The sequence below is a fragment of the Malaclemys terrapin genome, chromosome 11 (genome assembly GCF_027887155.1).
Source record: "Malaclemys terrapin pileata isolate rMalTer1 chromosome 11, rMalTer1.hap1, whole genome shotgun sequence".
NCBI classification, from domain to species: Eukaryota; Metazoa; Chordata; order Testudines; family Emydidae; genus Malaclemys; species Malaclemys terrapin.
The window spans coordinates 79793287-79819775 of record NC_071515.1 but is presented as its reverse complement, the minus strand read 5'-3'; the positions used below and the strand labels follow the sequence as shown (position 1 = coordinate 79819775).

The window sequence follows — 26489 nt, the reverse complement described above, 5'->3', positions numbered from 1 at the left end:
AGAACTGATCCCTGCGGGACCTCGCTCATTATATCCTTCCAGCATGACTTCCAGCATTATGTCCTTCCAGCATGTCCTTCCAGTAATAACTACTCTCTGGGAACAGTTTTCCAACCAGTTTTGCACCCACCTTATAGTAGCTCCATCTAGGTTGTATTTCCCTAGTTTATTTATGAGAAGGTCACGCGAGACAGTATCAAAGCTTTACTAAAGTCAAGATATACCATGTCTACCACTTCCACCCTATCCACAAGGCTTGTTACCCCTGTTAGAGAAAGCTATCAGGTTGGTTTGACATGATTTGTTCTTGACAAATCCATGCTGACTGTTACTTATCACCTTATTATCTTCTAGACGTTTGCAAATTGATTGTTTAATGATTTGCCCCATTCTCTTTCCGGGTACAGAAGTTAAGCTGACTGGTCTGTAATTCCCTGGGTTGTCCTTATTTCCCTTTTTATAGATGGGCACTAATTTGCCCTTTTCCAGTCTTCTGGAATCTCTCCTGTCTTCCATGACTTCTCAAAGATCATTGCTAATGGCTCAGATATCTTCTCAGTCAGCTCCTTGAGTTTTCTAGGATGCATTTTGTGACGAACTGGGACTGTTCTTACTGTGGTCTGTGAATGCTGAGTGGGGAGTGTGGCTAGGATAGTCTGCATTGGGGGATGGGAGACTGACCGATGGAGAATACCTGAGCATGTAACCTGAGAACCCAGGAAGGGGTTAGAGGCCAGGTGACACCTTTGCCTGGGGAAACTGAACAAAGGCTGTGGGAGGGGTCGCTGAAGGGGAAGTTTTCAGGAGCTGGCTGGTGGAATGGCTGGGAGGCAGACGGGGCTCTGACCTCCCAAGGAGGCTGTCGGGCCCTGGGACCCCAAGATGGACCTAACTGGGGGGGATCCTGTTGTCTGTGCCTGCAAGACCTGTCTTGGACTGTGTTCCTGTCGTCTAAATAAACCTTCTGCTTTACTGGCTGGCTGAGAGTCATGGTGAATCGCAGGAAGCCGGGGGTGCAGGGCCTTGTGTCCCCCCACACTCCGTGACACATTTACTCTAATTTGTCCAAGTAATTTTTAACTTGTTCTTTCCCTATTTTAGCCTCTTCTGATCCTACCTCATTTTCACTGGCATTCACTACGTTAGATGTCCAATCACCACCAACCTTCTTGGTGAAAATGGAAACAAAGAAGTCATTAAGCACCTCTGCCATTTCCACTTTTCCTGTTATTGTCTTTCCTCCCTCATTGAGTAATGGGCCTACCCTGTCCTTGGTCTTCCTCTTGCTTCTATTGTATTTGTAGAATGTTTTCTTGTTGCCCTTTATGTCTCTAGCTAGTTTGATCTCGTTTTGTGCCTTGGCCTTTCTAATTTTGTCCCTACATACTTGTGTTATTTGTTTATATTCATCCTTTGTAATTTGACCTAGTCCACTTTTTGTAGGACTCTTTTTTGATTTTTAGATCGCTGAAGATCTCCTGGTTAAGCCAGGCTGGTCTCTTGCCATACTTCCCATCTTTCCTACGCAGAGGGCTAGTTTGCTCTTGTGCCCTTAATAATGTCTCTTTGAAAAACTGCCAACTGTCTTCTATTGTTTTTCCCCATAGACTTGCTTCCCATGGGATCTTACCTACCAACTTACTGAGTTTGTTAAAGTCTGCCTTCTTGAAATCCATTGTCTTTATTTTGCTGTTTGCCCTCCTATCATTCCTTAGAATCATGGACTCTATCATTTCATGATCACTTTCACACAAGCTGCCTTCCACTTTCGAATAATGCAGAGGATATGTCACTGATGGAGAGCGATCTGGATCGCTTGGTACACTGGGCTCAGGCAAACAACGTATAAATGTGTTGGGCATATGTACAATGGCGGGACTCTACTCTGGGAAGCAGGGACTCTGAGAAGAACTAGGGGGTCTTGATGGGTAATCACCTGAACATGAACTCCCAGTGCGATGCGGTGGCCAAAAGGGTTAATGCGATCCTGGGATGCATAAACGAGAATCTCAAGTAAGAGCAGAGAGGTTATTTTATCTCTGTATTTGGCACTGGTGCAGCCGGTGCTGTAACCCTGCCCCCAATTCTGGTGTTCACAGTTCAAGGAGGATGTTGATAAATGGGAGAGAGTTCAGAGAAAAGCCACAAGAATTAATAAAGGGTTGAAAAATCATCCTTGTAGTCACAGACTCAAGGAGCTCAGTTTACTTAGCTTAACAAGGAGAAGGTCATGGGATGACATGATCAGTCTGTAAGTACCTACGTGGGGAACAGAAGTTTGATACTGGGCACTTCAGTCTAACAGACAAAGGCACAGCATGATCCAGTGGCTGGAAGTTGAAGTTAGACAAATTGAGATGAGAAATAAGGTGGAAGTTTTTAGCTGTGAGGGTAATTAACTATTGGAACCATTTACCACAAGTTGTGGTGGATTCTCCATCACTGGCAAGTTTTAAATCAAGGTTGGATGCTTTTCTAACTGATCTGCCCTGGTTCAACCAGGAATTAATTCAGGGGAGACCGATGGCCTGTGTGACATGGGGGCAGAGCAGATGATCACAGTGGCCCCTTCTGCTTTATAACCTATCAATTGCATAAAGGATTCAACTTCATTTCCAGTCCCAAACTCTGGGGTCCGGTGGTGGGCTGCTGCAAGGACTCAACAGAATTTGTAGATCAATTACATACATCTCTTCTGAGCCCATCCTATCTCCCTGCCCAGAGCCGCCCGTGAGGATCGTCAGCTCTAACGAGGACGCCGCACACACCTACCTGGCCTTGGAGCGCGTGGTGCTGGCGTGCGAGCTGTCCCATGCCAACGGCCCGGTGCAGTGGTACAAGGACGGGGTGGAGGTGGAGGAGGGCGAGCACCTGCTCCTGGAGTGCGAGGGGCCCCATCACAGGCTTGTCATCCCCTCGGCCCGGCCGCAGGACACGGGGGAGTTTGTGTGCGACGCGGGCGGCGACTCCGTCTTCTACAACATCACAGTGACAGGTCGGTGACACCCCTGGTTCCCCAGCGGGTGGGTCAGCAGCGCTCCCCCGTTACCCCAGCTGGCAGGTCAGTGACACCCCTGGTCCCTGGCAGGTGGGTCAGCAGAGCTCCCCCGTTACCCCAGCTGGCAGGTCAGTGACACCCCTGGCCTCCCGGCGGGTGGGTCAGCAGAGCTCCCCCGTTACTCCAGCTGGCAGGTCAGCAGGGCTCCCCTGATGATTTCTTTCTGGCTGTATTTAGTGGGCCAAAGCTTTGGGTCTCGAAAGGAAGATGGTGGTCATTGGGGTCAGCACTGACTGCAAAGGGATAGAGTCCCCCGTACAGAGCCCCCACCCCGCTCCCTCCAGCACAGCGCCCCCTCATGCTGCACAGGGGCACTGGGGCCAGCGCTGACTGCCAGGGGAGAGCCCCCCCACATGGAGTCCCTGACCCCTCCCTGCAGCACAGCACCCTCTAGTGCCATGCTGGGGCCAGCGCTGATTGTCAGGGGAGAGCGCCCCCTACTGACATCCTGCCCCACTCCCTGCATCACAGGCCCCTAGCGTTGCACTGGGGCATTGGGGCCAGCGCTGACTGCCAGGGGAGAGCCCCCCAACATGGAGTCCCTGACCCCTCCCTGCAGCACAGCACCCTCTAGTGCCATGCTGGGGCCAGCGCTGATTGTCAGGGGAGAGCGCCCCCTACTGACATCCTGCCCCACTCCCTGCATCACAGGCCCCTAGCGTTGCACTGGGGCATTGGGGCCAGCGCTGACTGCCAGGGGAGAGCGCCCCCTGCTGAACCCCCGCCCCCTCCCTGCAGCCCATGGGTTGTCCCTTGCAGCCTCCCCTCCGTGAACTGCTCTAGCCCGGCTCTAGCCCGGTGTGGGGTTGGCGAGGTCGGTCCGCAGGAAGGCCTGAGAGCACAGGGGCGTGTCCTGTTGGTCCCGGGTGGGATAGTGCTGTCTTGTGGGAAGAGGGTCAGGTGTGAGAGCCATGGGGAGTGACACCCTCTCTGATGTCCTGGAGGGGCTGGGCTCTCATCTCTCCTCCCTGTGTTGGGGAATAGGCAGGCAGCTGTCTGTGAGTGACCCAGCCGGCAGCCTCTCTTCTGAGCCCAGCTTGTCTCCCCGCCCAGAGCCGCCCGTGAGGATCGTCAGCTCTAACGAGGACGCCGCCCACACCTACCTGGCCTCGGAGCGCGTGGTGCTGGCGTGCGAGCTGTCCCGTGCCGACGGCCCGGTGCAGTGGTACAAGGATGGGGTGGAGGTGGAGGAGGGCGAGCACCTGCTCCTGGAGCACGAGGGGCCCCATCACAGGCTCGTCATCCCCTCAGCCCGGCCGCAGGACACGGGGGAGTTTGTGTGCGACGTGGGCGGCGACTCCGTCTTCTACAACATCTCGGTGACAGGTCAGTGTCGGCTCCTCCCAGCCCTGGCTGCCCCACTGAGCAGTCCCCCGTTTTCATCACTGCTCCCCCCCCCTGTAGTGCCAGCAGCCCCTGTCATGGCCCAGGCCCCCCTCAGCTCGGTGTGTTACAAACACAGGTCACAGGCAGTGCCTCCCTAAGGGGCTCACAGGTCGAGTACGAGCCAGGAGACGGCTGGACGGACGGGAGAGCACATGGAAGCCTGGGCAGCATGATGGGCAGTGGCCGTTGCTCACCAGAAGCCTAGCCGTCGGCATGTTGTTTGCAGGCATCCCGGCAAAGGAGAGTCTGGAGAGGGTGGATAATGAGGTCGCCTTGCGGCTGTTTCTGGGAGCACTGCCCAGGCGGGGGGGGGCAGCCGGGGAGGAAGCACAAAGGGGCTTGTTTGCAAATGTAACTGGTGGGCAGTGGAGGCACCATGTGCCGATCGGAGGGAAGCGTCGACAGCCAGTGAAAGGGAGGTGGGGACAGGCCAAGAAGCGCCTTGGAAGTGAGACAAGCAGCTTCCGTTTGGTGTGATGGAGAAGGAGGAGCCAGCGGAGAGAATCAAAGCGGGGGGATATGGCCCCAGTGACAGGCCAGGAAAATGACCGTGGCAGCAGCAGGTGAGTGGGGCAGGACGCAGTCGTCAGGGCCGGAGAGCAGGTTGTTGCAGTGACAGCGAGACGAGAGGATGAAGCCTGGACACGAGGGTTAGCTGTATGGATGGGTAGGAGAGGCCATATTCTAGAGCCGCTATCCAGGCAGAATCAGCCGGATTTGGACACGGGTTTCTCTCGAGGGCCTCACGTCCTGGCTAAGGCGAAGCTGATGCCAAGCTACGGGCCTGGATGCCTCCCACAGAGATTGAGAAGTAAGGCAGCAGGACGGCTTGGGGCATGAAGAATCCATTGTAACTCTGAAACTTGCCATTGTAACTATGTTGGATTCGAGCTGAGGGCTAGACATCCCCCGGGAGAGGTCAGATCCCACGCCGAGATCTTAGTTTGGAAGGAAGTACTCGGCTCGGGAGTGGGAGGTGGGGCTGTGAGCTGTCACAGGGGGGCGGAATTTGTGTTTGCAGATGAACCCAGAGACCCGGTGGGGACCAAGGCCAGAGCCCTGTGGAACTCCTCCAAGAAGCTGGAGGGGGTGACACTTTCGGGGTTACTGCTCACAGCGCAAGGGAGCCCACTGGGGGAAACTTGCCCCAAACGACCGCTGCTGGCTACACGAGCGCCCCCTTCCGGGCTCCGTGAGCCCCGCTCTTCCCTCCGCAGGCCAGCCATTCGCACCCCCAGCCCTTGGCCCCCTGAGTAAGGCCTTGGGCAGCGCAGAGAGAACCTGTCACTAAATCTCTGGAGATTGTTACCCCCTGAGCTTGGCACAGGTCCTTCCAGCCTGTCTGTGCTCCCCACTGCGCACCCCCCCCCCCAGTGCCCAGGCCTCCACTCCTGGCCCCCAGAATGCACAGATTCACTGCCTCTGTGCAAGCAGGGCCCCCGTTCATTACCTCCCCTCTGTTCAGCCCTGTCCTCAGCACCCAGCACTTGGCCGGGGCTGCAGTAAAACCAAACAAGGGTTTTGACAAAGCTGCAGAGAGATTCAGACAGAAGCCAAGAGACGGGCTGGAAACACCCGGCTACAGACCAAAGAAAAACACAACCCGCCATAGGCACTGACTCCATGGGTGCGCCGGGGCTGGAGCACCCACGGGGAAAAAATGGTGGGTGCTGAGCACCCACCGGCAGCCCTCCTATCAGCACCTCCCCCCAGCACCTCCCGGTGGGCCCTGCCGATCAGCATCTCCCCCTCCCTCCCCGCACCTCCCGCCCACCGCGATCAGCTGGAGACTCTGGGGGGGAAGGGGGAGGAGCGAGGGTGCTCGAGGGAGGTGATGGAACAGGGCAGGAAGAGGTGGGGGGGCAGGAAGAGGTGGGGGGGCAGGGAGAGGTGGGGTGGGGGCAGGAAGAGATGGGGTAGGGCTTGGGTCAGAGCCAGGGATCCAGCACCCCCCGGAGCCTGTACTACTTGTTAGAAAGTTGGAATTGTAAAAGGTTCAGAAAAGGGCAACAAAAATGATTAGGGGTGTGGAACGGCTGCCGTATGAGGAGAGATTAATAAGACTGGGACTTTTCAGCTTGGAAAAGAGATGACTAAGGGGGGAATATGATAGAGGTCTATAAAATCATGACTGGTGTGGAGAAAGTAAATAAGGAAGTGTTATTTGTGCCTTCTCATAACACAAGAACTAGGGGTCACCAAATGAAATTAATAGGCAGCAGATTTAAAACAAAAAAAAGGAAGTATTTCTTCAGACACTGCACAGTCAATCTGTGGAACTCCTTGCCAGAGGATGTTGTGAAAGCCAAGATTATAACAGAGTTCAAAAAAGAACTAGATAAGTTCATGGAGGATAGGTCCATCCATCCTATTAGCCAGGATGGGCAGGGATGGTGTCCCTAGCCTCAGTTTGCCAGAAGCTGGGAATGGGTGACAGGGGATGGATCACTGGATGATTCCCTGTTCTGTTTTTTCCCTCTGGGGCACCTGGCACTGGCCACTGTCGGCAGACAGGATACTGGGCTAGATGGACCTTTGGTCTGACCCAGTGTGGCCATTTTTATGTTCTTAAGCTCCTTTCCTGTCTGAGAAGGTGTTTCTCACCCACTGGCTCATCAGGCCAGCGCTGGGCCAGTCCAGAGAGTTGGGGTCCACATTTTTCATGAGACACTCCCACTGGCAGAGCATACAGTCTTGTGCCTTCTTACTCCGGATGGCCCCCCTGTTCCAGGTCTTTTTCTTGGCCTCTTTAGTGCTGTGTGACGGCCCAAGACCACACCTTGTCTGGCCTGTAAACTCTTGGCTGGGCTTGGGGGAAAGGTGTCAATTGTTCTCACTCCAAGCTCTGAGAATCTCCCCGCCCCAGGGACTGTCTGGCCTTCAGCAGCTTTGGAACACATAGTCTGTGGTACATAACTCTGGGAATACTTTCCATCCATCCAGCCCGCAATAGCCGTGGCTGCCAGCAAGGTCTTAGCCCATCTGGGCACAGACTCAGAACTGTGCAACCCCTGGCTGTTGCCTGGGTCTGGAGGCTCCTCCAAAGGAGCGGTTGGAGGGGGAGGAGGAGACCCAGAGAGGCCAGAATCAGGGAAGCCAAGAGGAGGAGCATGGCTGGCTGTGTGAAGGTGGCTGACAGGTCTGGGAGGATGAGGATGGAGGGCTGGTCCTGAGCCTTGGTTAGAAGGGGTCACCAGAGACTTGGGCAACAGCAGTTTCTGTGGCGTGCCGGGCGTGGGAGCTGGGCTGCAGGGTCTGGGACGGAGCAGGAGGAGAGGAACTCCAGTATGTGCAGGGAGCTTGGGGAGGAAGGGAGATGGGGCGATAGTTGGGAGGCAAGTGGGGCAGGGGGGTGTTTAAGATGGGAGCGATTGGCACTTTGTGTTGTGAGGGGAAGAGCCAGAGGAGAGTGAGAAGCGGAGGGAGGAGGAGGGTTCAGGGAGACCAGGAGATGGGATTGGATGGGGTCCTGGGCACAAGTGGAGGGGTCAGAGGAGGAGAGCAGAGACTCTGTATGACTGGGGAGAAGGAGGGAGAGTTGTGGGAGGGGCAGACGAGCTGAGGGGAGGGGGAAGGGCAGGTCACATTTCGCCAGCTTTCTCTTGGTAGAAATTGACAAGATCCTCTGGTCACATGGCGAATGCTTCCCTCCAGGCTCCCCCCAGGTCACTGCCCCCTCCTGCTCTGCAGCTCCCAGACACCCTGCAACCCCTGCTAGACACAGACGCTGGGCGGATCCTCACTTATCTCCTCACTAGGGTGAATAGGGACAGTCCCAATTTTGGGTTTTTTTTCTTATATAGGCTCCTATTATCCCTGTCCCCCTGTCCCGATTTTTCACATTTGCTGTCTGGTCCCCCTACTCCTCACTCTTCAGCCCCCTCCCTCCAGGCCTCCCTGCCCGGCTCTGCCCCCTCCCTCCTGGCCGGCCCACATGCTCCTTCCCCAGTTCCCTGCTTTCTGCCCCCCACTCCAGCCAGTCTGTCAAACCACCACCTCCTCTCCTCGGTTCACCATGTGACTGCTCCGCCCTCGGCTACTTGTCCCCTCCAGCCTGGGAGTGCGGCCCGCGGGCTGTTAGTGTGTGTAGCAATGTCACCCCACCCGCAGTGCTCCTACGGCCTGAGGCTGTGAGCTCCGTGGGGCTGGGACCGCGGCCTGCTCTGCCTCTGAGGGTGCTGCCGCACTCACGGTGATAAAGAACCTGGTCTCTCAGCCCCGCAGGTGTGCATCGCCCCAGTGCCTGAGGCCCAGCGCCGCCCGGAGCTCCTGGCAGGGCTGCCCCTGCTCCTGGAGTGCGAGGTCTCCACGCCCGACGCCCCTGTGCGCTGGCTCAAGGACGGGGAGGCTGTGTCCTCGGACGACATCGTCGTCCTGCAGGCAGAGGGCTGCGCCAGGAGGCTGTTTATCCGCTCTGCCCGCCCCTCAGACTCCGGGACGTACACGTGTGACGCGGGCGAGGATGCGCTGAGCTTCACGGTGACCGTGACCGGTGAGCTGGGGGCTGGGCGATGGTCCCCTCCCTGGGAGCAGGGTTAACGCCCACAGGCAGCGCTGGGGGGCCTGGGCCTGACATTCAGGTAGGAAGCCGGGGTCTCTGCTCTGAGGTGCTGCCTGGCCAGTCACTCTGTGGGGCTGATCCTGTATCCAGCACTGCCTTTGCCTTCGACCCCAGTGAAGTGTCTGGGCTCGACGGTGCGTTACCAGAGCTGGCACTTGTCAGACCCAGCAGGGCCTGGGCTCTGACTCCTGGTCCCTGTGCGGCCAGCGGGGGACCAGCCTGCTGCCCAGCCAGCCCCTGCGGACACAGCTCTGCTTTGAAGGTAAACGAAGATCCTCAGAGTCCTGAGTCGTGGCTCTCCCTGCCACGGGGGTGACTGCAGGGAGCTGGGCCCTAGGGAGAGAAACAGCAGCTCCCCCCGACACGGAGAATGCAAGCGACTGCGGCTCCATCTAACGCAGAATGAGCCACATCCCCACCTGAGTCTAGGCTCCGCATCTCCCCCAGACAGCTGCCCCCGGGGTCACTTCCTCACCCTCTTCCTGGGCATCCTGCCTTGGAGAATAGGCGGGGCGGCTGCTGGGAGTGACCCAGCCGGCAGCCTCTCTGCTGAGCCCATCCTGTCTCCCCGCCCAGAGCCGCCCGTGAGGATCGTCAGCTCTAACGAGGACGCCGCGCACACCTACCTGGCCTCGGAGCGCGTGGTGCTGGCGTGCGAGCTGTCCCATGCTGATGGCCTGGTGCAGTGGTACAAGGATGGGGTGGAGGTGGAGGAGGGCGAGCACCTGCTTCTGGAGTGCGAGGGGCCTCATCACAGGCTCGTCATCCCCTCAGCCCGGCCGCAGGACACGGGGGAGTTTGTGTGTGACGCGGGCGGCGACTCTGTCTTCTATAACATCACGGTGACAGGTCGGTGATGTCCCCTGGCCTCCCGGTGGGTGGGTCATCAGCGCTTCCCCCCGTTACCCCAGCTGGCAGGTCGGTGACAGCCCTGGTCCCCCAGTGGGTGGGTCAGCAGCGCTCCCCCGTTACCCCAGCTGGAGGTCAGTGACACCCCTGGTCCCTGGGGGGAGATGACAGGTGGGCCGGGCTCTCACCAGCACCCAGCCCCTGGCCCTGAGGGGAGAGCCCGGGCCCCCTGTCAGTGCCCGGCCCCTGGCCCTGAGGGGAGAGCCCGGCCCCCCTGTCAGTGCCCGGCCCCTGGCCCTGAGGGGAGAGCCCAGCCCCCCTGTCAGCGCCCGGCCCCTGGCCCCGAGGGCAGAGCCCGGTCCCCCGTCAGCCCCTGGCCTGAGGGGAGAGCCCAGCCCCCCTGTCAGCGCCCAGCCCCTGGCCCCGAGGGGAGAGCCTGGCCCCCTGCTGTGCCCAGCCCGCGATGCCCCTGGAAGAACTGGGGTCTGGGTCTGACAGAGGCTATGATACCTGAGCTCCGTGGGCGGCTGCTTCCCCACATGTAGCACAAGACTGGCAGAGACTTTTCCTAACGACCATCAGGCTGCAGCCCCAGCCCCCACCCAGATCCCCCAGAGCACTGGGGAGCCCAGGCCTCCTGATGGACACGGGCAGTGGCCGGGTGTCTCGCAGGCTGGGGTTGGGTAGAGCAGACCCCCTGCCCTGCAGCGGGTAGAGATTGGGTCTCCCTGAGCCCATCGTGTCCCTTCCATTTGATGTGCCCAACAGAGCCCCCAGTGAGGATCCTGCGCCCCCAGGAGCGTTCCCTGGAGCTGCAGGCTCTGGTGCGGCAGCGCCTGGAGCTGAGGTGTGAGCTGTCTAGAGCAGATGCCCAGGTGTGCTGGTTCAAGGACGGGCTGGAGGTGGATGAGACAGAGAACCTGCTGCTGCGGGCAGAGGGAGCCCAGCGCTGGCTGATTGTCCCGCAGGCCCGGGCCGAGGATGCTGGCGAGTACATCTGTGAGACAAGGGACGAGTCCATCTCCTTTGATGTCAGGGTGTCAGGTGAGTGTGGGGGGCCAGGTAACGTGGGGCACAGCTTCCTTGTCTCTGTGACATCTGCTCTGTGACCGTTGTCGATAAAGTGAGCAAAGCTCTTCCCCCGCTCCGGGTCCGTCTCCCTCTCTCGGCTGCACTTGGTGTCTCCTGGGTTCCCGCTCTGCTTATGGTCACGGAGTAGCTGGGGAGAGTGGGCCGTACGTTTGCCGGTGGTGAGTATCTGCATGACTCTGTGTCATACATGTGCCCCGAGGCACAGCCATACGCGCTGTGTCTCCTCAGTCCCCCGGAGCCATCCCGTGATCTGTTCCCTCCGGCGCTTACACCCGCCATTGCTCTTTCGTGGCCTGAAAGGAAAAATTGGCTATGCCAGAGATTGATTCAAACCAACAGGGCAGGGTGGGGGCAGCATTGTCCCCTGGCTGCCTGGGCCAGCGCTCCCTCTCCTTTCAGAGCCCCCGGTGAAGATCCTGCAGCCGCGGCGAGCTCCCCCCACCCTGAAGGCCGTCATGGGGGAGACGGTGACTCTGGCCTGTGAGCTCTCGCGCGGGAACGTGCCGGTGCAGTGGGTTAAGGATGGCACCAGGCTGGAGGCTGGCGGCAGCCTGATCCTGGAGGAGGAGGGTGCCCATCGGCGGCTGGTCATCCCTGCGGCTGGAGTGGAGCATTCTGGGAAGTACGTCTGCGATGCGGCTGATGACACCAGGACGTTTACTGTCCAAGTGTGTGGTGAGTGAGAGGCTGGGGAGGGCCCAGAGACCTGAGTAGCTGCCTTGGGGTGGGCTGGTGACACCCCAGCGAGCAGGGCGGTGCTGGGGGAAGCGAGTTCCCAGCAGCGTGAGTTGGGCCTAGAACTGGCCCCTGGGTGGGGGCATTGGCACTGCAGGAGGTGTCTTTGCAGCCAGATTTGAGCTACAAAGTGATGTCCCCACAACCCTCTCTTGCCCCAGGCCGAGTCTGTTGCCCCCTGCCTCACGCTGCCCCCTGAGACCCAGACCTGAGTCCCATGCGCAGGCCTTGGCCTGCCTGTCACTGCCTGTGTGGCAGTCCGCATGCACCGGGGCACTGGTGCTCATGTGGGCTCTGCCCGTCTGCTCTGTTTCCAGTGGCTAGTCTGTCCAGGGACAGTTGCTGTGTCTGCGCATTCAGGCTCAGGGCTTGCGCCCCGGCATAGGCCCCACTGGGTGTGCTTGGAGAGCCATGGTGAGTCTGTGCGGGGGTCAGCAACGGGGTGGGGAAGGTGTCACGGACCCATAGGATGGGGGTCGTGTCCCCCGCGTGGGGACAGGCTTTGGGAGGCCCCGTCAGTGGGCCATGCCCCCAAAGGGTCTCACTCCGCCTCCAGGGGAAGCCACACGGCGTCACTGCCTCCTGAGGCTGGACCCTGGGCAGCGAGTCCCACGGAGACAGACCCTGAGGGAGAGTTGTACCATCTATGGCGGAGTCACAGGTCCGATGCTCTGGAACTGCTCAGTACAAAGCGAACAGGACTCTGGGGAGCGACTCCCCTCAGGGCACGCAGCTTCTTGGGACTGACCTCGGCGCATTCAGCCCCCTGTTCACACCATACACTTCCCCTTGGACGGGACCCCTGGGGAAGCCAGAGGGGCCCTGCACCCCAAGTCCGCAGTCAGCCATGACTCTCAGTCAGCTGGTAAAACAGACGGGTTATTAGTCGACAGGATCACAGTGTAGACCAGATCTTGTTAGCACAGAAATCAGTGACTTTCAGCCAAGTCCCTCTTGGGGGGACCCCGGACTGGACGTCCTGGACTCCCCACTCTCTGAGTCCCACATAGCAGACTGCCCAGCTTCCAGCGACCCGACCTCCGACACACCCATTGCCCCACCTCCTGATTTTTGTCTCACTCCCCAGGCAAAGTGTCATCTGGTTGTACACCCTTCTGGGTCTCAGATTATGAAGGACATCGTCCATCGCTTATGTGCAGGCAGCCAGAGCCATCTCACCTGTCCCCAAGGGTCTCAGCAGAAGTCACATACCCTTATTCCCACCACCTAGGCATTGGCGCAATACGCTGGGAAACTGAGGCACACAGAGTATTATGCAAAACAGTAAGACTCACATAGGCTCACATACAACATAATAAGGAGGAAAAACCCACTTTGTCACACCATCTTAGGGGTCAGCGCCCCCTCCGCCAGCGTCTGCAGGGTCACACAGGCAGCGCGGGCCGACAGGCGGGTTATTAGTCACCTGACCCAGCACAGGGAGCCCTTGGGGAGCCCAGAGCCCAAAGCCCCGTCCCTCTGTCACGCCGACTGACCTCCTCAGTCAGACTCCGCAGTGTACCTCCCACTGCTTCCTGCAGCCAACACACCTCCCTCCCCAGCCCTTTGTCCCCGAGCGGGGGATGCGGCTCAGCCCCCTGCCCAGTGGTGGGAAGTGCAGATCTCTCTGGGTCGCTGGTTGCTGGGGTCCGTGTCTGGGCAGCTGGATTTGCCATTGTCTTCTCCAGAGCTCCATTGATGTGGGACCTCAGGTCCCAGACAGCTGGGAGCCCGTCACACCTGTCTCTTCCCCTGCTCCCAATAGAATCAATGCAGCATATAGGGGAAACTGAGGCAGACACCGACTTGATAAAAATAGTACAGCCAATTCCCACTTGGGCACAGCAGGCCAGTGGTGCAGTGCCCAGCTCGCCAGGCTGAGTTTCCCAAGCTGGCTGTGCCAGTTTCTGTCTCCTTGGCAGTCCCTGCAGGCGCCAGAGCCCTGGCCGCTGCGCTGGTTGTCTCCTCCCAACAGGAAATCGAGGGGTGTGACATGAAACAGGCTAGTCGCAGGCCCCTTCTGTCGGGATGCTCAGGGGCCAGTTGGGCCCACCCTGGTCCCGGGGACCTGCGCTAGCCTGACCATGCGCTCAGAGCAGGCCGAGTCCTGGGCCTGTGGCGGAGTTCCCAGGCTGGAGTGGAGCAGGTCCCCTCTAGTCTGGTGCCCGTCTCTGACAGCGACCAGCCCCCGGCACTTCCGGGGAAGGTACAACAGCCCTGCAATGAGGGCTGGGCCCAGGGGAATCGCCTTCCTATCCCCAACACTGGCGCCGGGGGTTCAGCGCCCTTGTATGTCGCGCAGTGTCATGGGGGCTCTTGTCACTGTTGTCCATGCAAATATCGAATCTTTCTGGTGCCTGCTGTGCTCCTGGTCGCAGTGAAACCTTGTGGCAGGGAGTTCCATAGGCTGGTTAATCGTAGCTGCTGTTTGTCTTGGTTCTGCCAGACCCTCCTGTGACGATCCTGGGGCGGGGTGAGCTGCAGACCCACCGCCGCTGCCTGGCCGCGGAGGACCTGGTGCTGGAGGTGACGCTCTCCCATGCCCACGGAGAGGTGAAGTGGTACAAGGATGGTGAGAAGTTGCAGGACACGGGGCGCGTGCGTCTGGAGGAAGATGGGGCGCGGCGCGCACTGGTCATTCTGGGCATGGAGAGCAAGGACGCGGGGGAGTATCTGTGTGACAGCCATGACGACAGCCTCATCTTCTGTGTCGCCGTGGAAGGTACGGCTGAGCTGCTGCTGCCGCTGACTTCCTGTCTGGTGGGTGGGCGAGGGCCCTGCCTGGCATTGGGGAGCAATGCAGGAGCCGGGCACAGGGCCGGCTCCAGGCACCAGCCTGGCAAGCAGGGGCTTGGGGCGGCCACTCTGGAGAGGGGTGGCACGTCCAGCTACTCGACGGCAATTCGGCAGTCGGTCCCTCACTCCCGCTCGGAGCGAAGGACCTTCCGCCGAATTGCCGCTGCAGATCACGATTGCAGCTTTTGCGGGGGGGCTGCTTGGGGCAGCAAAAACCCTGGAGCTGGCCCTGGCCGGGCAGCTCCTCTGGAGGGACAGGCCCTTTGCTGCTGGGCCCCACAGAATGAGGGTGAGGAGCCTTATTCAACGGGCTAATGGGGGTCTGTGATGGGGGTGAGCAGGGCAATAGGAAGGTGGGTGATGACACTACATGACTTAGTCTAGTTAAAATCAGAGGGGACTGAGGAAGAAGAGAGGGCCCAGCCAGGCAGGCGGGGGTGGGGGCAGAGGGCCCAGCCAGGCAGGCGGGGGAGGGGGCAGAGGGCCCAGGCAGGCAGGCGGGGGTGGGGGCAGAGGGCCCAGCCAGGCAGGGGAGTGGGCTGCAGTGGGGGCAGGTGAAGTACAGTGTGGGCAATGCAGGGAGCACGCACTGGAAGGAGTAATCTGGACCCTCACGCTCTGCCCTGGGCTCTGAACTCCCTGTGACCCCTCAGGGGAGAGCCCTGGGCAGCCCCGTGCACCCCGCTTGATGCACAGCCGTGGGGGAAGAGTAACCCCAGCTGCAGCCGCGCATGGACAGCGTCTGCTGCGATTGCACTGGGAGGCTGAGCCGGAGGTGCAGTTCCAGGCTCTGGTTTCCCGGCTTCAGAAAGAGTCTGGTGGGGTCCCGGGTGGGGGAAGGGGCCTGGGCGAGCTTCCGTATAAAGAGACTGCAGAGGCTGGGGCAGTTCGGTTTAGAGGAGCCCCATACCGGAGGCTGACGAGGTGTGTCTCTAGGAGCAGCACAGATGGGGGGATTGGGCATGGCTGGTTGCCCCTCCCTTAACAGCAGAACACGGGGGGCTCAGTGAAATGGGAAGGCAGTGTAGTTAATAGCGGCAGCAGGAAATGCTGTTGTATTTTACACAATACACACGTAACCTGTGGAACTCCCTGCCACATGATATGCTTGAGGCCAAGAGGTCAGTGGGATTCAGAGAGCAGTAGTGTTCTCATGGATCCTGGGAACATCCCATTATATGAACTATAATAGCCCTGAAAGGGCTGTCAGCCCATGTGTCCCATCCTAGCCCTAGTGCAGGGGTGGGCAAACTATGGCCTGTATGGCGTTTTAATCCGGCTCTCGAGCTCCCGCTGGGGAGCAGGGTCTGGGGCTTGCCCCGCTCCAGACGGGGAGCAGGGTCGGGGGCCACTCTACGTGGCTCCCAGAAGCAGCGACATGGTCTCCTACGGCTCCTATGTGTAGGGGCAGCCAGGGGACTCCGCTCTGCATGCTGGCCCAATCCGAAGCACCGCTCCTGAAGCTCCCATTGGCTGTGAACTGCAGCCAATGGGAGCTGCAGGGGTGGTGCCTGTGGACGGGGCAGCATGCAGAATCACCTGGCTGGGAATCCGTGTAGGAGCTGGAGAAGGGACATCTTGCTGCTTACAGGAGCTGCTTGAGGTAAGCCCCGCCCGGAGCCTGCACCTCTGAGCTTCCCCCTGTGCCCCAACCCCCTGCCCCAGCCCGAAGCACCCTCGTGCACCCCAAACCCCTCATCCCCAGCCAGAGCCTGCACCCCTTCCTGCACCCCAACCTCCTGCCACAGGCCTGATCCCCCCTCCCACCCTCTGAACCCCTCGGTCCCAGCCTGGGGCACCCTCCTACACCCCAAACTCCTCATCCCCAGCCGGAGCCTTCACCCCATCCCCAGCCCGGAGTCCCCTCTTGCACCCCGAACTCCTTATTTCTGGCCCCACCCCAGAGCCCGCACCCCCAACCAGAGCCTTCACCCCCTCTCACACCTCCACCCCAATTTCGTGAGCATTCATGGCCTGCCATACAATTTCTATGCCCAGATGTGGCCCTTGGGCCAAAAAGTTTGCCCACCCCTGACCTAAGGGCTGGAGGTGGAGAGAGAATCTAACTCCAGGCTGGTTATTCCAGAACAGGCCACTAGAGGGCTACGGGGCTAGACTGGCCTGATCCAGGGGCAGGTGCTGTCAGCCCAGGACCTCTGGGCAGCGGGACATTGGGAGGTCACAGCCGTGGGGCTGCGGGGGTCATAGGCTGGTGTGGGTGTGTCGGGTGTTTATAGGCAGCCCTGGTGTGTGGGGGATGGGGGGTTATAGAGGCAGCCCTGGGGGGTATTTACCAGGATTGGGAGGGTATAGGCAGCCCTGCGTGGGACAGTTATAGGAAACCTCTTTTCCAGATGTGCCCCAGTGAAATATTCAGGGGAAGGTCTCTCCCAGCTGGGACTTCCCCCTGCAGCCCATGGAGAAGCCCCTCTCCCTGTGCTCTGGAGCAGGGCTCTGACCCCAGCCTGCTGTCTCAGGCCCAGCTGGGATCGTCCCGGGTACCTTCTGGAGCGGAGTGGGGTAGCTCAGCTGAGGCAGGGGATGTGCCTCCCCGCCGGCTGGTACTTGGCCAAAGTCTCTCCCTGGCCTGCCTGGAGTTTGTGGCTGTTACTTCCGTCTGTCAGCCACCTGTCTAGCGTACAGTCTGCCTGTCTGTGTCAGTCGGCCCCTCCGGAGCACAGCTGGTACGTCTGTCGGTACAGGCGGTGCTGTCTGTCAGGCCGTCTGGCACACAGTCCATGTGCCAGCCTGTCCAGCATGCATGCAGTGGGTCGCTCTGGCTGCTGCACGCCATTCTCTGTGGGATGTAAGGCGTGCCTGACCCCGAACCTGGCCTCTGCCCCATGCAGTGACGCTGCCTCTCTCTGACTCCCCAGAGCCCCCTGTGTGCATTGTGAGGAGCAAGGGGGGCCGGGAGCAGCAGTGCCTGGCGGCCGGCGATGACCTGGTGGTGGCCTGCGAGGTGTCACGGCCCAGTGCTGCCGTCCGCTGGCTCAGGGATGGCCAGGAGCTGGTGGCCAGCGAACGAGTCCGGATCGAGGACCGGGGAGCTCTCAGGCAGCTGACCATCCTCGGGGCCCGGCCCAGCGACTCTGGCTCCTACGTTTGTGACGCTGTTGGTGACCGAATGGTGACGACCGTGGAGGTGGCAGGTGAGCCGGCAGGGGGCATTGTACATGCCAGCTAGGTGGGCTGGGCGGACGAGGAGCAGAGCAGGGCCGCTGGGGGTCAGTCCCTGGAGGGGAAAGCCCCTGGGGCTGCCCTGTGCTGCAGGCAGTGGGGTGAGGTGCAGTGAGGGTGCTGTCCCCTGGCAGCCAGCGCAGTGTACAGGGATTGGCATGGTGGCTCAGGCTACTTGTGATCCCCGAGCTCTCTCCCTCGTGTCCTCGCCAGATTCTGTCTCCAGAGAATCCATCGTGCCTCCCCCAAGCTTTGCAGGATGCAGGATCCTTCAGCACTTCTGGTCCTAACCTCTGGGGTTGTTGCAGAGCAGCTGCTGCATCCCAATCCAGAGGTGGCTGCATATCAGTGCTGGGTGAGGGATGCCTCTCTCTGCCTCCTGAATGAAAGGCCTCTTTACACAGGACCGTCCCTCTGTTCTCTGGACTCCCCCCTCCGGACCACATGCTGCCTGCGCTTCGTCTTACTGGACCTGGGGTTTGGGCTGGGAGCCCCGGCCCCATGGCAAATGTCCCCCCATGCCTCCCCTCGATGTGAATTCGGAAGCTCCCCATACACACGGCAGGGGGGCTCTGGGGATCGGGGGAACCTGTGGGGCGCGGGAACCTGTTCAGGGTTTGCGGGAGCCATGCGCAGGTCTCAGCCGCTTGCTCCCAGCAGTCAGGAGCAAGGCAGCGCCCGTGGAGCAGCAGGAGCCCTGCGGGGCTGGTTACATTTCACCTTGGCCGGCTCCCAGGCGCCTCTCCTGCTGCTGCCAGGGCCTGAGCTGGGCATTTAGCAGCTGGGGCAAAGGGCTGTGTGTGAGGTGTCCCTGCTCCCTGGGCAGGGCTGGGGCTGCAGACACTGTCCTGGCCTCTGATGGCGGCTGAGCCCTGTCAGTGCAGGAGGGCTGTGGGGCTGCCCCAATCCCTGCCAGCGGGCGCACGGGGGAGACGAGGAGTGAGAAGGGCTGGCTTGGCTGGATGCACCCTGCTGCCTTGCCATGCCCAGCCCGGGCCTCTGGCCTCCTCAGCACTTGCTGCCCAGCCCGCAGTAGGCCCACGGCCTGCTCCTGTTTGTGTTAGACACGCCTGGATGGAGGATTCCCGGCCTCCTGCCCTGCGTCACCAGCAGGACCAGTGCAGACACCGCAGCTGTCACTGGGATAGCTCCGAGCTCCCGCCCCGTCCAGCACCCCTGCCCCACTCCCCACAGCCAGTGACCCCCTACCCCGTTCCCCACAGCGCCCCCTGCTGGGAGAGGCTGGGCTGGAGTAGCCGGGAACCACCTTCTCCCCCCACAGCCAGTGACCCCTACCCCATTCCCCACAGCGCCCCCTGCTGGGAGAGGCTGGGCTGGAGTACCAGGAACCACCCCCTCCCCCCCACAACCAGTGACCCCTACCCCGCTCCCCACAGTGCCCCCTGCTGGGATAGGCTGGGCTGGGGTAGCCAGGAACCACCCCCTCCCCCCACAACCAGTGACCCCTACCCCGCTCCCCACAGCGCCCCCTGCTGGGAGAGGCTGGGCTGGAGTAGCCGGGAACCACCTCCCCCCCCCATAGCCAATGACCCCCTACCTCGCTCCCCACAGCGCCCCCTGCTGGGAGAGGCTGGGCTGGAGTAGCCGGGAACCACCCCCTCCCCCCACAGCCAGTGACCCCTAACCTGCTCCCCACAGCGAGTGGCTCAGGCCAGCCCCACAGGGTGTCCTGTTTTCCCTTCGGGAAATATAGTCACCCTCTGCCAGGCTGCTCCCCACAGCGCCCCGGAAAAGCTGTCCCAGGGCTGCCTGGTCATTTCCTTTCCCCTCTGATTCCAGCCCCCCCTGTTCGCGTTGTGAATAAGGAGGAGGCCAAGATGCCCGTGGAGGTCCTGGAAGGGGAGGGTGTCACGCTGGTTGCCCGGCTCACCCAGGAACAGGCTCCTGTCCAATGGCTGAAGAACAAGCGGGTGCTGCGTTCCGGGGCACGGCTCCTCCTGGGCACCCAGGGGCCCTCGCACAGCCTCACCATCAAGCAGACGGAGCTGGGCGACAGCGGCACCTTCAGCTGTGACACTGGGGACGACGAGGTGCACTTCACCCTGCGAGTGAGAGGTGAGCCAGGCGGTGGGGAATGTCATTGCCTGACCGGCTCCCTGCTCTGCTCCTGACAGCGCTCGGCTCCCGCCAGCACCCGGCTCCCTGCCCGGCTCCCTGCCCGGCTCCCGGCTCCCTGCCCAGATCCCTGCTGTGACAATGCGGTTCTGGCGGAATCCAACTGAGAGCGCCAACTCAGGACAAATTGCTCAAATAGGGCAGTTACAGCCCAAGGCTGGGGTTTTTTCCCACCTCTAAGGCAAACCAAACCAGCCAGACTAGGAGGACTTCGGTCTCACCCCACTGGCTAACCGCAAGTCTCACAAGCAATCTCCTTAGACACTCCAGTTTCCCAGTATTCCCACCAGTGCCACTCGTTATGGGGACAAATGGTTATGAAAACCAATACCCCAGTAAAAGAAAAAGGTTCTCCTGATCCCAAAGGACCAAGCCCCAGACCCAGGTTAATATACAAATCAGATCTTACCCACAAATCACGCTGCTGCCAATCCTTTAGAATCTAAAATCTAAAGGTTTATTCATAAAAGGAAAAAGATAGAGATGAGAGTTAGAATTGGTTAAATGGAATCAATGACATACAGTAATGGCAAAGTTCTTGGTTCAGGCTTGCAGCAGCGATGGAATAAACTGCAGGTTCAAATCAAGTCTCTGGAATACATCCCCCGCTGGGATGGGTCATTCAGTCCTTTGTTCAAAGCTTCAGCTTGTAGCAAAGTCCCTCCAGAGGTATGAAGCAGGATTGAAGACAAGATGGAGATGAGGCATTAGCCTTATATAGTCTTTTCCAGGTGTAAGAACACCTCTTTGTTCTCACTGTGGAAAATTACAGCAAAATGGAGTCTGGAGTCACATGGGCCAGTCCCTGCATACTTTGCTGAGTTACAAGGCGTATCTGCCTTCTCTCAATGGGTCCATTGTATAGCTGATGGTCCTTAATGGGCCATCAAGCAGGCTAGGCAGAGCTAACACCAGCTTGTCTGGGATGTCACCCAGCAGCACAGCATAAGTTTGAAATACAGACAGTATAGAGCCAATATTCATAACTTCAACTACAAAATTGATACACACATATAGACAGCACAATCCTAACCAGCAAACCATAACCTTGTCTTAGACACCCCATTTGACCCCCTTTATACAAGATTTGGTGCCACTACAGGACCTTGGTTGCAACAATGATCTATATGGTCCCAGATTATATCAATAACGTCACACCCCCAACGCAAAATTGATGCAGGAAGGGATGACACAATCATCTCTGACTGCATCCCAAGAGCTCCCCATCCTTGAGTTTATCTCACTATGGCTAGTATCGGGGTAGGCACTATGGCTTAGCTGGCTAAAGAACAACAGAAATGGTTTATCAAAATTGTGTTCAACAACATGATTCAACCTCTTTACAAACTCAAGGTAAAACTTAGTTAGAACAATAGTGGATTGGATCTGCTCTTGCAGCATGGTTCCTGTATGTCTCATGTGACCTTGCCAAGAGCTAAAGAAAACAGCTACTTTATTCATACAAGCTCGGGCAAATGTTTGGAACCCAATTAACATCAAATAAATGCAGATATTAATGATGTTCATAGTACAGGAATCTTGGCATTTAGCCGTGAAAGCAATATGGTAGTGTGCCTTAGTTTCCCTTCTCATACAGTACATTAGGTCTGGAATGTCTTTTCTCCTGTGAAAAGTTCCAATACTGTTTACAGGCATCAACTGTGAAACATTAGTATAGCAAGGCCTTTTAACATAAAGTGTGTTCTCATGTATTCCTTTTAACATGTTCAAGGGATTTTCCAACAGATTAGGAACATTGTTCATTCTTACAGATCTTGGTAATAGCAACACATTAGTTACAAAATTACCATTAGCATTAACAACAAATCCATTGCAAGTGTCCATCCACAATCATGGTTGTCATGCCACACCTTTGGCTCAATACCATTGGAGTTTGGGCATTTTAGGGTTAACCTGTGGCTTTCCTTTGCAAAATTCAGTTTTCTCTTTCCTCCTTGTCCTGCAGGATCACACCCTGATTTTTCTTGCTTAACAGAATTCACTGGCTGATGGGGTGGGCTCTCTGTGCTAACAGCTATTAGCAAGTCCTTCCCCTCCCAGCCAGACAAGTAATTTGCATTACCACAGACAGAAGCCAGTCCACCAGTTTTCATATCCTTAACTGTTATCATTTCCAAGGCTGGACTCTGTCTTAAAGAGATACCACACAAATCCAAAGAGTCTGAGGGTGAGAGTTTGCTTGCTCTCCCCTGCATCCTCAAGCATTTAGCCATAAAACTGTTCTGCTTTGAAACACCAGTAACCAAATCTGTCCTCAGACCCTGAAGCACAGACTGCTCACTCACAGAATTAGCATGGAGACATTCCTGTTCCAACACCATTGTTTTCCCAACAAGCTGGCCAAACACAGCCACTTGGTTATAGGGTTGCTTAACTTTCTTAACAGCTCTTACTCCATCTGAGACCTTTTCAAAGCTACCCACACTGGATCTTTCGAAAGGAAAGTCAGTGGATCCATTCACAACAGAAAATTTCTGGCTGTTAGGAACTGAAACTTCCTTGATTAAATCACTCTCACATCCTTCAGTTGCAGGGAACTGCTTGCACAGATTACCATGAGGATTCCTTTCCCCAGGAGCTTTTCTAAGCAGCAAATCACCCCTCACAGAAATTTTGCCCTTGCCCTCTTCATCTAGGGCCTGCTCTAAAGGAACACTTTTCTGAGCAACAATAGACTTTTTCTGGGTCTTACTTACATCCAGGATCACCTTTGGCCCATCAGGCAGATTTTTACACAATCCCCTTTCAGGCAAACCCATAGACTTCCTAGATAAAAGGTTAGAAACATTTCCCTTCCCTTTGCCACACACAAGTTCAGGAATCCTTTCCTTCTTGCTACAAGTTTCCACACCATCAGTAGATAACACAACCAAATCACCTTCATGCTCTCCTTGTGCCCTGGCTAGGGTATTACCCGGATTAGACAGAGTTGCTACACCCTTTACCAACCACACACTAGCAATAGGCAAAATATAAGCACCCGAATTGTCTGGTCTCTGGGATTTTGCTAAGACACTAACTGGATGCAACTTAGTTACAGTGCCATTCTCCCCAGCAGACACAGACTTAGGACCATTCCCTTCCTGGGCTTTAGTTGAATTCAGAACCAACTCTGAGACAACTGCACTATTCTCAACCATCGCCGGCTGAAAGGCACCTTCTGTCTGCTCCACAGACAAAGAAGAGCTGGAGACACCTTTTTTACCAGACACACAGCTCGGGATTTCACTTCCCTTGTCCCAGCACACAGGGCTGTTCACAGACAACTGCTTGGAGACTGAGGTAGCTTCCTCCATAAGCAAGTCAATACCCCTGACAGATACAGGCACATTTCCTTCACTGTCACTATTCTCCACACAGGAAACAGGTAAGGTCTAGGGACATTCATCTTCCACTATCCCTGCCTTCCCAAACTGCTGACTAGACAAAGCCATCAGCTCACAAGGCTGCCCAGGCTTCTCCAAACTTTTCCTGCCTTCCTCTCCTTTGTCCCAGCACACAGGGCTGATTACAGACAAAGACTGGGAGAGTGGGGCAGCTTCCTTACTGGGCACCTTGCCACTCCCAACAGATAAACTGCTCTTCTTACTACACTGAGCCACTGCCAGCAAATCACAGTTACCCTTTTCAGGTTCACTTTTGCAAGCTGTAGTAGCCACCAATGCATCACCCATCCAAAATCCACCCTTTCCTTCCTCAGTTAGGGCTTCCACCTGACCATCCACTTTAATCTGCTCCAGAGAAACATTTTCCTGCCCAGTAAGTTTTTGCTGCTCTTGATTTAACTCCAGATTCACTTCTGAGACACTAGACCGACATTCAGAAACTTCATTTACAGACAAATGGCTCTTCTCCGACAAACCTTTGGAGCAACCCTCCCCAGGCAAATCATTGCCCACAATAGACACAGGTTTAAGATCATTCCTGTCCTGTGACTGACTACCTGGACTGAACAAAGCTTTAACATTTTCCCCAATCAAAAGATCCTTGGCAATAACTTCCTTACCCCAGCTATAACTTCATGCTTAGCACCATTCCATTCAAGGTGGATTCTGGCTAAAGGCACACGGACAGTAAATTCCTAGAGGACTACAACATTCACACTCTGATTTGGTAAATAATCTTCCTCTTTGACAAGATCTGCTTTAACCAGAGTGATGTTAGAAGCCATCATTTGCCCTAAACAGCTTTTACCATTGACTTTTACATTCTCTGTGAATTTTCCATTACCACTCCCATACAGAGCATTGGCACAAGTTATGGAGCCACTCTTTACTGAACACACAGTAAAAGCATTTACATAAAAGGTGGCAGTATTGGGGTACATTTGGTTACACCCAGACAACTGCTCAGAGTTATACAACATACCAACATTGTTATAAACTGGACTTTCAAGAGGATACAATTTCTGCTTTTCTTCCCTTGCTTTTTTGACTGGGAGCTGAAATCTTTGCACTTTTGCCTCAGCTTCTAGTTCCTGCAATCGAATTTCTGCCAGTCTTTGTTCATGCTCAAGTTGCAGTTTACTTGCTGCCTTTTGCTTTTCAATTGCTTCTGCCTTCTGATCACTGGCCATTAACAGATCTCTCAGTTCTTGATTTGTAGCTTTCTTTCTAACGCTTATCCCCTTTTCTGAACACAAATCTTTCAGGGTTTTGTCAAGGCCTCATATGCTCGTTGCTCACCCATTGCAACTGTTCTTTAACCAACCAAACTCTCAATCCCCAAATTCAAATTTGGACAGCGTGGGGTTCTGACCCAAAGCTTAATTGACCTGGTTCTGTGGATCCTGCCGACTACGCCACTGTGACAATGCGGTTCTGGCGGAACCCAACTGAGAGCGCCAACTCAGGACAAATTGCTCAGATAGGGCAGTTACAGCCCAAGGCTGGGGTTTTTTCCACCTCTAAGGCAAACCAAACCAGCCAGACTAGGAGGACTTCGGTCTCACCCCACTGGCTACCCGCAAGTCTCACAAGCGATCTCCTTAGACACCCCAGTTTCCCAGTATTCCCACCAGTGCCACTCGTTATGGGGACAAATGGTTATGAAAACCAATACCCCAGTAAAAGAAAAAGGTTCTCCTGATCCCAAAGGACCAAGCCCCAGACCCAGGTCAATATACAAATCAGATCTTACCCACAAATCACGCTGCTGCCAATCCTTTAGAATCTAAAATCTAAAGGTTTATTCATAAAAGGAAAAAGATAGAAATGAGAGTTAGAATTGGTTAAATGGAATCAATGACATACAGTAATGGCAAAGTTCTTGGTTCAGGCTTGCAGCAGCGATGGAATAAACTGCAGGTTCAAATCAAGTCTCTGGAACATCCCCCGCTGGGATGGGTCCTCAGTCCTTTGTTCAAAGCTTCAGCTTGTAGCGAAGTTCCTCCAGAGGTATGAAGCAGGATTGAAGACCAGATGGAGATGAGGCATTAGCCTTATATAGTCTTTTCCAGGTGTAAGAACACCTCTTTGTTCTTACTGTGGAAAATTACAGCAAAATGGAGTCTGGAGTCACATGGGCCAGTCCCTGCATACTTTGCTGAGTTACAAGGCGTATCTGCCTTCTCTCAATGGGTCCATTGTATAGCTGATGGTCCTTAATGGGCCATCAAGCAGGCTAGGCAGAGCTAACACCATGTTGTCTGGGATGTCACCCAGCAGCATAGCATAAGTTTGAAATACAGACAGTATAGAGCCAATATTCATAACTTCAACTACAAAAGTGATGCACACATATAGACAGCACAATCCTAACCAGTAAACCATAACCTTGTCTTAGACACCCCATTTGACCCCCTTTATACCAGATTTGCGTGCCACTACAGGACCTTGGTTGCAACAATGATCTATATGGTCCCAGATTATATCAATAACATCACACCTGCCCAGCTCCCGCCAGCACCCAGCTCCCTGCCCGGCTCCCTGCCCGGCTCCCTGCTCGGCTCCCGCCAGCACCCGGCTCCCTGCCCAGATCCCTGCCTGGCTCCCGCCAGCACCTGGCTCCCTGCCCAGATCCCTGCCTGGCTCCCGCCAGCACCCGGCTCCCTGCCCAGCTCCCGCCAGCACCCGGCTCCCTGCCCGGCTCCTGCCAGCGCCCGGCTCCCTAACCAGTTCCCTGCCCGGCTCCTGCCAGCACCCGGCTCCCTGCCCAGCTCCCTGCCCGGCTCCCGCCAGCACCCAGCTCCCTGCCCAGTTCCCTGCCCGGCTCCCGCCAGCACCCGGCTCTCTGCCCAGATCCCTGCCTGGCTCCCGCCAGCACCTGGCTCCCGCCAGCACCCGGCTCCCTGCCCAGCTCCCGCCAGCACCCGGCTCCCTGCCCGGCTCCTGCCAGCGCCCGGCTCCCTAACCAGTTCCCTGCCCGGCTCCCGCCAGCACCCAGTTCCCTGCCCGGCTCCCGCCAGCACCCGGCTCTCTGCCCAGTTCCCTGCCCGGCTCCTGCCAGTGCCCGGCTCTCTGCCCGGCTCCCTGCCCGGCTCCTTGCCTGGCTCCCGCCAGCAGCCGGCTCCCTGCCCAGTTCCCTGCCCGGCTCCCGGCAGCACCTGGCTCCCTGCCCAGTTCCCTGCCCGACTCCCGCCAGCACCCGGCTTCCTGCCCAGCTCCCTGCCCGGCTCCCGCCAGCACCCGGCTCCCTGCCCAGTTCCCTGCCTGGCTCCCGCCAGCACCCGGCTCC

General features: G+C 57.3%; 1 protein-coding gene across 5 annotated transcripts in view; it reads left to right on the top strand.

The window, feature by feature from the left end:
• Window positions 1–26489, top strand: part of OBSL1 (obscurin like cytoskeletal adaptor 1) — a 64293-nt gene that overhangs the window by 21585 nt on the left and 16219 nt on the right. For 4 of the 5 annotated variants that reach the window (XM_054044738.1, XM_054044735.1, XM_054044736.1 and 1 more), the window contains 9 exons: window positions 2723–2995; window positions 4112–4384; window positions 8661–8936; window positions 9582–9854; window positions 10623–10898; window positions 11346–11621; window positions 14128–14403; window positions 17327–17629; window positions 19458–19733. In XM_054044738.1, the coding sequence (XP_053900713.1) occupies window positions 2723–2995; window positions 4112–4384; window positions 8661–8936; window positions 9582–9854; window positions 10623–10898; window positions 11346–11621; window positions 14128–14403; window positions 17327–17629; window positions 19458–19733 (2502 nt within the window). The remainder of the gene's footprint in view (window positions 1–2722; window positions 2996–4111; window positions 4385–8660; window positions 8937–9581; window positions 9855–10622; window positions 10899–11345; window positions 11622–14127; window positions 14404–17326; window positions 17630–19457; window positions 19734–26489) is intronic. The other variant, XM_054044739.1, reaches the window with a different exon arrangement.